General features: G+C 54.0%; 1 protein-coding gene and 1 long non-coding RNA gene across 4 annotated transcripts; one reads left to right on the top strand and one right to left on the bottom strand.

The window, feature by feature from the left end:
- Nucleotides 1-3,257: 3,257 nt before the first annotated feature.
- Nucleotides 3,258-8,578, bottom strand: LOC123016817 (interleukin-1 beta-like). Of its 3 annotated transcripts, XM_044417449.1 has the most exons (7): nt 8,414-8,578; nt 7,860-7,953; nt 6,448-6,496; nt 5,639-5,849; nt 4,890-5,063; nt 4,616-4,752; nt 3,258-3,906 (listed from the first exon to the last, which is right to left on the bottom strand). In XM_044417449.1, the coding sequence occupies exons 2-7, from the start codon at nt 7,904-7,906 to the stop codon at nt 3,688-3,690; spliced, it is 837 nt and encodes a 278-aa protein (XP_044273384.1). In that variant the 5' UTR covers nt 7,907-7,953; nt 8,414-8,578; the 3' UTR covers nt 3,258-3,687. The 3 variants fall into 3 exon arrangements, with proteins under 3 accessions (XP_044273384.1, XP_044273383.1, XP_044273385.1); XM_044417448.1 differs by lacking the exon at nt 8,414-8,578 and having other exon boundaries at nt 7,860-8,207; XM_044417450.1 differs by lacking the exons at nt 4,890-5,063; nt 8,414-8,578 and having other exon boundaries at nt 7,860-8,217.
- Nucleotides 5,790-10,063, top strand: LOC123016818. The gene is made up of 2 exons (XR_006413478.1): nt 5,790-6,627; nt 7,506-10,063. It is a non-coding gene; the product is annotated as an uncharacterized LOC123016818 (long non-coding RNA).
- The last annotated feature ends 1,069 nt before the right edge of the window (nt 10,064-11,132 follow it).

The following is an 11,132-nucleotide window of genomic DNA, read 5'->3' on the forward strand; positions in this document are numbered from 1 at the left end:
CCTCCAAATTGGTAAAATTAAAAGCAAGTTAAATAACTCTGTTAACTGTTGTCAGTTTCTATCCTACCACCTACCAAGTCTGTATCTCTGGTAATAGCAAGGAGTCAAAATAGCATACCAAACTGAAAGTAAGAACTCTTCAGATTAAAATAGCAAAACAATAAATCTGTGGAATGAGGGGAAACAGCTGTTGAAGGGAAATGTGGCTCAGATAAAACTAGCAAGATAAATAGAATCTCTCCCTATATATCCGCCTAAATCATGCTTGGGGATTTAGAAGTGAAACCAAACAGAAACTGTTCTTATGAGCTGACTCAGATAAGCAAGGCTAACAAAAACCATGGAACAATCAGGAGGAAAATGGCACTGATTCTCACTCATTTCTCTGCTCTTTTTTGCTTCAGCTCAGAAATGTTACTGGCTGAAAAAAGCATTAATCTTGACAGTGAAAGGAACTAAATCTCCTGGAACTAAACTTTGAACATTTTGAAATGTGTTCTGCTTATGCCTGCTATGTGTTTTCCTGTGTAAAATGCTCTTATTTCAGAGCTGAACCATGCAGAAATTGTGCCACATTTTTAAAGAAAAAGATAAAAAGATGTGCTTGATCTCAGAGTCCTTTACCTACAAACTAAGCATACTAATACCAGAGAATTTGTAGGTGTGCAATTTGCACAGTCCTACCTGGTCAGGAATGTGGCATGAAATTTGTCACCTAATCACAGAATACTGCATACTGAAACTAAATATTAAATACTAAAATCTCTTATCATAAAGTCCTAAGGCAAAGAACAGCAGGGCATGCTTCTGAGAACTTTTATATTGTGATTATTTATTTATTGTCGTGAGCCGCCCCAAGGCTTCGGCGAATGGGGCGGCACAGAAGCTTCCTAAATAAATAAATAACAAACTTATCCGGGGATCTCAGTATCGGCTTCGCATGTCAAACTGAATGCGTATTAGCCACCTCAGAAGGGGCTCCAAGAGCACTGGCCCATCCCCAACCCTACGCCACTGAGTCACGGGAAAGGAGAAGGCAGCAGGTGCCTAGCAGGTGCATCTGCTGGTTTGTGCAGATGTCAAGTCATCCCTGAGAAGGGCCACCCTCCGAGCGAGAGCCCTCCAGAATGCTCTGTCCTGGGGGCCCCACTCAGCCTTGCACACCCGAGGCCGGCGGGCGTCCTCCTCTGCCTGACTTTCCTCGACACGACTGTCTTCTCTGGGGAGTCGAATTGTACACTTTCTTCATGATGCAGTTTAGTCTCTTGCCCAGGCTGCCCTCCATCTATCAAGCAAGCAATTTCAGCGTGTGCCAAGTCGGAGGCCTCCCTTTTGTCCCAGCAGTGGATCCCGGGGCATTCTGGCCGAGAGGCAAATGCAGGCAGGTGCTTCACCCTCCAGCAGCCACAGCAAATACCATGGCTGCGCCCTTGCCACCTGCGGAGAATAAGCAAGGGGGCTTCATCTGCGCGGCTCTGATTCGCACGTTTCATGTTTCTTTGGCTCGGTGTCAGCAGTCTGTTCTTTCCCTTCTTGGGGGGAGAGGGATTTGAGGCTATGACTGTTTGTTGTCTAAAGGTGGAAAAATATTCTCCTAGGAAGCCAGCTGATAATTGATTTTTTGTTATTAAGGAGACAATTTACTTCGGTTCAATAACAGGTCCCAGCTGAACACAGAACTAGCTAAGTGCTCCATATATTATCAGGAAGAGATAAGTAAGATGCCTTTGGATCCATTGTGAATGAGCCAGGGAAGGTAATCCTGGGTGCACAACCCCGCCAACACACACACACACACACACACACACACACACACCGCTTTTGTGGTTCTGACAGGCAGCAGAAACTCTGTAAGGCACAAGCCTCCACGGTGGACCAAATTCCTGCCTCCCAACAGACGCCGTTTAACTTACTTTGATTTTTGTTTACCCAGAAATGGTTGAAACACACACTAAGTTCAGATGAACACACGTGAAAGCTGTGAATCTTAGCCCTTGCTTTAACTTCAGCCCAGCTCCTTTCTCCAAACAGAGGTCTCTTCCAAGACTAGAGCTCATGAAGCCGCAGTGGGCACACCTGCTTTGCCCCCAGACCCCCCTACTTCCAGGCGCTGCTGCTCCATGTCGCTGTCGCCACACGCTCTGTCCAGCTGGCATCTGGACGGCGGCAGCCTAGGAGCTGGAAGTCCTGAAAGGTGCCATGGGGGCAGGGGGGTGGGAGGCCGGGCTTCCCCTCCCCCTTGGACTGGGGGTGCCCGGGGATTCTCCCCCCGGGAACCACCGGAGGGGGCTTTTAACCTGCCTCTGCCCCGCCACTTTCAGAGGATTTCAAGGGGCTTCCACACGCTTGCAACTTCCACTCATGAGCCCCCAAGTTTGCCCACAGCTCCTTTGACCTTTTCGCAGAAAATCCATTAAGGGGAAACCCAGTGGAACGTCTGCAGAAAACCTTTCGGCTGAGGCGGGAGCAGCTCGCTCGCTCTTTGGAAGCAAGTCCATCTCCACGATGGATTTCCGTCTGCAGAAGAAGCAGAGCGAGAAATGCACTCCTCAACCAGGATCAGGCCCAAATGCAAGTCTCCGCTTGCAGCGACCAGCATGCACACGGTCGTGCGAGCACCGCTGTTCAGGAGCGAAGCCGCTCCTGCCTGCACTTCCGGCTTCTTGGGGAAAGGCAACCGCCTCCGTCCACCCTCCCCACGTGCTCTGCCGCTTGTGCCCGCGGCTTATTCGATAATCCCGGAGTGGCGAGCGGCAGGACGCCCACGGTGGGGCTGAGCACCGAAAGAGGCAGCGGCCTCGCAAACTGCCCCCGGGCACGTCGGGATGCGCCGCGAGTCCGGCTGAGCTGGCCTCCGCCGCGGCTGGCCGCTGCCCTCTCGTGGCGGAGCTGGGGAACTGCAGCCAATCCGCGCGCTCGGCTTCCGCGGGTGCCTCGGCAACCCGGGAGAAGACACGTGAAAATCGCGCCCCCTTCTGAACGCGGCGGAGGCTCAAGGCGCGCCCCGCGGCTCCGCACGCCCTCGCTCCGGGATGCGCGCCTGGGGAGCAAGCGGCGCCTCTGCTCGCCCCGTCGCCCGCGCCGCTCCCGGGACGCCTGCTCGGCCCCGGTGCCGCCGCGATCTGCCCCCGCGGGCCGCCGGGCCACCTCCAAGGGCGGCCGAGGGGCTGCTGCAGGCGAACGCCCGGCTTCGCCGCCCTTCCCCTGCGGGCTCCGTCGCGAGAAGAGGTCGCCAGAGAGCCAGACAGAGCCGTTGCAAGCCGTCAAAGACTTTATTGGTTATCAGCAGCATTCTGATTTCTGCTAGAAAACATACTCAAATAAGCAGGACAAACTAGCAAAACGATTAAGTTGTTAAATTACATTAAGTTATATTATAATAAATTAATAAATTAAAATAAATTAAAATAAATTAAAAATATAAATTTGCATTGATAAAATTCCAAGTAGCTGCTCTCCCTCTTGTCCTTAGTAAAACTCGGCACGCACAATTTGGCAGGCAGCTATCCTTTTCATAGGTTATGTCTTCTAAATACGAAGGGCCAGCGAGGGAATGCCTCGCAGCACTAATCAGTTTCTGGGAGATTTCTGTTGCCTCTTGAGGGGAGGTCCCCTGTAAGGTGCCTCGTGTCAAGTATCCGACCCGGGAGGCCCCGGATCGTCCCTGGACCCGGTCGCAAGGCTTCTTCAGCATGACACGCCATGGGTTGTGACCTTATAGTCCACAATGAAAGCCTCCCCCAGCCGGTTGGTCACGCCGACCGGCTCTTCCGCACTGGAGGCGGTGCAGATGTACCAGTGAGGGAAGGCGGCCGACTCAAACCTCGTGTGCTTTCCAACGATCATTTTGTAGAAAAGGAAGCGGCCCAGCTTGGATTTGTCAAGGTTCCCTTGGATGTTGGCCTCCTGTGGATGAAAAACTGAGATGATGATCACACTAAAGGAAACCCTTCGCGCTTCTGAAGTAGCATGTCTGAATGCTGCTTTGTTCTGATGCAAGACGTGGAGTCGTTGCAGCCACGCATTTCAGGCGTGATCAGTCTGAGTCTGAGGAAGCTCATGAAGTTACAGACTGGCAGAGCTTTTCCATGGGGCCTGATGGTGCAGCCAGGCACGCATCATTCCCAGAGATTCCTGTCCTGACCCCAGCACATGTGGGTTCCCTTCAGGAAGAAGAATCAGGTCTCTTCGAGAGGCCTGCCTTCCTCCCGCCCTCCCTGCAGCTGAGGGCAGCCGACTGGCTTTCTCCCCGTGACGCCCTGAGTCCCTGCCCTTCCTCTTTGGGACAGTTTTCCCATTTTCCCAGGAAACAAAAGTGGTTGCTTTGCACGGAATAAAGCAAGTGTGCAATGCACTGCATGCAGCTGCTCTGAGTCTCAAACACACCAGAGCATTGGACTCAGGAGGCGCAGGGGGGTCTTTGCATGGGCCCAGCCCCCTGGGGAAGCCTGGGCAGGGGCAGTGCGGGCAGAGAAAGGGCCAGGAGCTGGGGGCAGACTGCTACGCTATGGCTCTCCATCAGCAGAGGACTCCCATCCCAAAGCCCTCAAGGGACAAGGGCCCACCAGGGAGAGGTTGCCCCGGCCACCCCAGCAACAGAGAGGAAACCCTTTACCTCCAGCTGCAGCTCAGGCCGCCCGTCTTTCTGCACACAGCATAAATAGAGATTCTGCCCCCTGATGCTCAGGGCAACGGGGGTTTTCCCAGTGCCTGCCTCCGTTTTTGGGCGATAAACAGACATCTTTAGCCTCACTGAAAAATATGGGGAAATGAAATGGCGTTAGTGGCAAGAACCACTAACCATCCGGGCCGATTCCAGTCCGCAAAGTGATCTCTTTCTGCTGGCCTGCGACAGGCGTGGCTGGAAAGGGGCAGCAACGAGGACTTGCCTGCCTGGCTGAGATTGGGACCCTGCAGGTGCACGGCCAGCAGCCGCAGAGGCTCCTTCTGCAAGACGAGGGACTTGTGGTCGATGTCCTGAATGTCACAGCAGACATCTTCGGAGAATCGGTAGGTGGAATTGGCTGCATGGGTGAACTCGGAGGTTTTGACATCCACCGGTTCTGAAAAGGAAAATATGCTCCAGGCTGAGAAGTGCTCTTCTGCGACAGAGCCGCTGGCTTTCAAAGCTGCTCCTAGGTGGCCACGCACGCAGATCGCACCCTGTTCTTGGCCTGGTGTGCGCCGGGGCCGGGGCCGGGGCACAGCTCAGTGACATAGTCTGAGAGCATGACCGGTCCGTTTCTGCAAATCGGAGACAGCGGAAGCCATCCCCAGACTTGATCGACGTGGGGCGAGTGCTGCAGCACACACAAAGGGCTCATGCTGTGGGCAGGGATGCTGAGGCAGTGGCATCCAGCCTGGGGCGCTGCTTGGGCAGCCGAGCCTGGGAGATGTGAGGAGCCACACAGGCGCCAACAGACCCAACCACAAGGCAGGCTTGCCGGGGGCGGCTTCCTACCCCTGAACAAGCTACCTTGAGGGAAGCAGCCCGGAGTGCGCAGGACAGCTCCCCGGGCTGATCTGCCGCCTACTGGGGGCAACGGGGGGTGGGAGCCCAGCCCGTGACGGCAGGGATGAAAGGAGGTGGCTGCAGCTACAGAGTCCCAGCGCCAGCTGCTTGCGGCTCCTACCATACCTAAGACGGAGTTGAAGATGTCCAGCAGGTCGTCATCACTGAACGGCCGGGGCTGAACCGTCCGGGAGTTCTTCAGCCTCTCGACTGCCACTGTGATCACCAGGGCCTTCTGGAAGCCCCTGAGGGAGGGCTTCTGTGTGACTCTCATCTGGATGCCCACATTGCAGACCTGGGGCAGGCCTGCCTGATGGCGCAGCCCGGAAAAGCCCTCCTGCGGGGACAACGGAAGCCAGCTGAGGCCTGCTGATAAGCTGCTGCACTGCTCAGGGAGCTGTGCCAGTGCTCACCAGGAGGGCTGTGGCCGCCCCTGCCCACCCTGGGGACAAGAGGGAAGGGACCGAGGCCGCTCCTGCCCAAGCCCAAGGGCCTGGCAGCCTCGCCTGAGGACAAGAGGAGCCCTCGGAAGTGCTCCTGTGACTGCTTGGGGGGCCGGCACAAAGGGAGGTCATTTTCCCCAGGCTCTGTCCAGGAGCCCCTGCGACAGGGCCTGCTGCATGGGGGACCCCGGAAGCCCTGCCCCGGAGGGAGCAGCCCCGTTGGCCCATGGCAGGCCCCTGCTCCCCAGCACGACGCACGCAGCACATGCAAGATGAGAGGAACGCCTTTCCAGGCCCTACAAGAAGGGCGGGAGCCTGGGAAGAAGGCATGGCTGGCTGCAGGCAGATGGCCAGGGCCCTGCCCTCCGGGAGGATGCTGCCAGCAAGCACCCTGGAACTCTGCACCCCCACTGGATTCCCTCTGAGCTGTTCCCCGCCAGGAGTACCCCACAGCCCTCACTTCGACCGAAAGGGCAGGATGGGCCCTATTACCTTCTTCAAGGCGGGCTGGTCCAGGTCGTAGAACGGCATTTCATCCTGGCTGCAACCAGCAAGCAAGACAGCAAGTCAACAGGGTGAAGCAGCCCCTGCAGCGTTAGAGCGACCATCATTGTCCCCGTCACACATTTATCAAGCTACGCCTGCTGTCAGCTCTTTCATGCACCAGAGGATGTGAGTGCAATTGCTTCATAGCTTAGAAATGTGTTTGCTCAAGAATCCCAGGTTCTCCACTGGCGGGGATTTAAATGCTTCTCCACCAGGCAGGAAAGCAGCCAGGAGAGCTTCAGGAGGTGCCTGTGAGCACGGAAGCGCGATGTGCTCTCAGGCCTCCTGAAGATGAAGTGGCTTCTCCAGCGCTTGCGGGGCTTTCTCTGGATCAAAGATCGAGCGCTTAAGCATGCCAGAAAGGACTACTGTGAGAACTTTGACAATACATCACAGCTGTTCCACCACACAGGTTTTAGGTAGCAACTGCGGATCATACATAGTCTTACTAATATAGTAATTGGATTGTTTTAGTTATTTCAACTATTCCTATCTGCTAAGAAAGTAGGGATGCAATTGTATAGGTGTTAAATAGAAAAAATATGCTACAGTTGTGGAACATTTTTCTATTTAAACAAGCATAGAATTACACCCTAAGACAGCTAATATGTCAGAAATGCCTACCAAAAACTAAAAACAGCAGAGTGAAACAGCTAAACTTCAATAGCAACCCTACAAGAAAGAAAAATTCAATTTCCGCTCAATAAACAAAAAGCGAGAATGTCCACCAATTATAAAGGCATGGTCATTTTCCTCTCATCCCGGTGCAGTTGCTCTCTGGGGGCCCCCTTCTGGAGCCAGCCGGACTGGTGACCTGCCGCGAGGTGCAGATCCGCGTGGGCAGCCATTGCACTGCCCACCGCTGAAGCAGAAGGGGGAGGCGGACACACGGGGCAGGGCCTTTTGTGTGGCCGCACCTTGGTGTGTTGGCTTCCTCTTAATTTAGTGCCATTCATTTTTATCATTTCTGTTTGCTAAATGTATGGCTCGTCTTTTCCCACAAGGAGCCTGTGGCTTAGCCCGGCACGCATCACAGAAGCTTCTCCTGATGTCCAGCCAGATTCCGGCTTCCTGGAACTGGAGCCCCCTCTTCTGTGCCCTGCACTCTGGGAGGATCAAGAAGGGATCCTGGCAGCCTTTCAAGTACTCAGGAAGTGCCCTCCTGTCTCCTCCAGGCCAAACAGGCTCAGTTCTCTCCACCGCTCCTCGCAGGGCACTGCCTCCCATTCCTGGATCATCCTTGTTGCCCTTCTCTGAACATCCTCCTGCCTCTTTCTTAAACTGTGGCATCCAGAACTAGACCCAGGACACACGACGGGGCCAAACTGGGGCTGAGTGGAAGGGTGCGCTCCGATTACCTGCAGAGATCCATCATCACATCCCCGCACTCAGGAACTCTGGCCATGGGTGGTCCTCGGGTGGAAGAAGCAGAAAGCACAAGTGAGAGGGATCCTGCAGAGAAGGAGAGAGCTGGTAACCAAATAAGGTCCCGGTTAAAACAGGGCCGACCCAGTTCCATGCGGCATGCTCCACTCAGCACTGCCGCTCCCAGAGAACAGGCGATGCAGCTGTCGCGGCCCTGCAAAGCCCACAGCACGGCAATCAACACACGTGCGCGTTGTGACAGACCCTCAGAAGACTTGCACTGAAAAGCTGCTGTGCAGCGTTCCTTGCGATTACAAAGAAACGGCAGAAAGCCAGCCAGCCAGCCAGCCACCCCCTCAGCCAGGCCCCCAAGAGCATTTGGAGGCAGCTCAAACGGGAGCCACAGAGTAAGTGCCCAGCCAGGCGCCTGTCGTCTTAATTCCTACAGAACTCCTGATCTAAGTCCCATAAATGAGTCACCTCTTCACTCTGCCAGCAATGCCTGCTCTTTCCCACCTCCCACCTGCCAAGCCGTGGCCGACTGTACCTGAATGCTGCTCTTCAGAGGGTTTCTCCGCTCCGAGATTCTCCTGCAAGTTGGCCTCGGCTGCAGAGCGTGCGGCACTTTTATGTGGCTGCCCAGGAACTTCCTCAAACTTCCTCTGCGTGTTTCAAAGGTAGGTTGGGCAAGTGGCACTGCTGCAATTTGGGAAACCAGCCGCAGAGAGAGAGAGAGGAAATGGAATGGGGCTGCCCCCCCACCCTTCCCACACTGCACAGGGACAAGCGGCCGGGGGTCAGGAGTCCTGACCCAGGGCCCTCCCATAAAGGTGGCTGCAGGAAGGTACTAGCCCAGATGGCGGCACTTCCTGTTCCAATAACCGATAATAACCAATCATTTTAATAGCTGATTTTAATCATTGTTTTTAGATACTTAAATTTCAAGGTATTTTTGTATTTGGTTGTCCATCTCACCTGGACGTGTTTCTTGAAACTGATCTGGCCTATGTTAATATGCTAGCATTATCAATCGGCTATTGTTAATGAAAGTGTGATTGCTTGGTTGCATGTTATTGCTGTAGGCCACCTAGAGAGTTCATTCGATCTGTTTGACGGCCTATAAATGTAAAAGCAAGCAAGTGAATAACATAAACTGTGATCACCACAAGTTAAGACAGTAACAAAGGTTGCCGCCTACTAAGGGCTTGCTTCGCACCAACCACCCCCTTGTCCGAGATCTGCCTCCCCACACAGCTCCCGCCTGCTCCTCCACCGCTGGCTGCATTCTGCTCCCTTGCTACGGGTTCCCATCATTTTTTGCAGAATTTAGTCTCGGAGCCAAAGGAGCACATGCTACTTTGTTAATCCTCCAGTGTATTTAAATACTATGCTGTTGGGATCTGCTTTATTTGGGGAACACTTGCTCTACCCGCAGCCCCCAAAGAGAGCAAGCACCTGGCGAACTTCGTTTTCCAACTGAGCTGGGTGAGAAGGGCAGCCCTGCGACACCATGCAAGGGTTTCATGCCGCTCCTGCTGGAATGATGTGCAGCGTTTCTGACGTCACCCAGCACACTCACCTTGGAGCATGGCCACATTTCTCATCAGGGCCGGAACTCCCCGCCAGATTTGCCCATGTGAGTGGCAAAGAGGCACAGGATTAATCTCATTCTGGGCAGGAAGTGGGTGATGTCAGTGCTGGAAATTCTCTTGCACCCACAGCAAGGTGACAGTTGTTTGAGGAAATTGCACACACACGACTCCCGCATCTACATTGGTGACGCCCAACTTCCCCCTTCTTTCGGGGAGTTTTGACCCTCTGCAGGAAGCAGCTCTTCGAAATCAGAGCATCACGTTGTCAGCTGAACTATGCGGCAGAGACAGTTCTCACCCCCGTGAATCACCGCTGGAGCATCTTCCATATCAGAGCACAAGCCCCCAGTGGATTTCTACAACTGAGTGACTATTCAACCCGCAGCAAGTGTGTCGTTTTCAAAAGGGATGGCTCCAGAGAGGGGTTGCATGGCCCTCTCACTTTTTAGAATTATTTTTGTGATTCACTGGGGTGGGTTGGGGTCAATATTTATTTATTTGGAACATTTATATGCCCCCCCATTCGCAAAAAGCCTTGGGCTTTTGTGCCCAATGAGAAATAAAGCATTCTGTTTGGAATGATTTCCATATAGAAATACAATACAGAATTTTGCAATGCAAGATTTAGAAGCTGAATTTAAAGCAAAATATAAAGCACCACAAGGTAAATCAGAACACCTGTTAAGCAGCAATTATAATACCCAATCTAATATTAAAGGGAATTCAATGTCCTGCCCTAGAAGAGAGTCTAAACCTGGTACTGAAAAGGTTTTAGGGTTGACGCCAGGCAAGGCTGAACGGGGAGCATCTCCAGAAGTGGGACACCCCTACTGGGCATCTCGTGAGCAGAGCCGGCTGGTGCCGGAGGTCAGACTAGATGGCCCGGGAGACCCCTTCTGACTCGCTCTGTTTCCATGTTTCTACTGAGAAGCTCCTTCTCCCACTGCCACCAACTGAGTCTCCCTCAGAGAGGGCCATCGTCTCTGCCACCAGCTCTGGATTGGAGTACCTGGGCAGATGGCAGTTGGGAGAGGCTTTCCGCCAGGCATGGTGGGCCAAGCCCTGCAGGGCTGGGTCGGATGCAAGCAGCTCCTCGTGCTGTGCTCAGTGGCACGTAGGCTGCTCGTGCAAGAGAGCCAGCGCTGGTGTTCAGGCAGGGCCCTGCTCGTCCTGGTTCATGGTTGGGGTGCCTCGTTTAGCACAAGCTGCGGCTTCCGCACTGTCTTCAAAGAAGCCCTCCCAGCAGCCACTCTTTTCTCCATTCTGTGCTTTGAGGACGGAAAAGCAGCCACGCTGTCTAGACAAGGAAGCGCTTTCCTAAGACTGCTTTCCTGCAACGGCTGCAGTAGTAGGGATGTTGCGCAAGAGCCAGCAACTCCAACGATGGGCGCAAACGCCGCCTCTTCAGCTCAAACCATCAACTTCCGTTTGCCAGGAAGCTGCAGCCTTTACCACAGACTCAGAGAAGGAAATGGGTGCCCCACGGTGGGGATCGCATGCCAGCTGAGCTCATCCCTTTGAGAAGGGGGCCTGCAGCTCAAGCACAGCCGGATTCCACCAGCACGTTGGACCCCCTGCCCTCCACTCCTTGTCCAGCAGCATCCTAATTATCTCCACCAACGCCCCCAAACGGCCTCAGCTGCATCCTCAAGTTAACACACAAGCGGGCAGTCC

Source organism: Varanus komodoensis, unplaced genomic scaffold (assembly GCF_004798865.1).
Source record: "Varanus komodoensis strain SLA01 unplaced genomic scaffold, ASM479886v1 scaffold88, whole genome shotgun sequence".
NCBI lineage: Eukaryota > Metazoa > Chordata > Lepidosauria > Squamata > Varanidae > Varanus > Varanus komodoensis.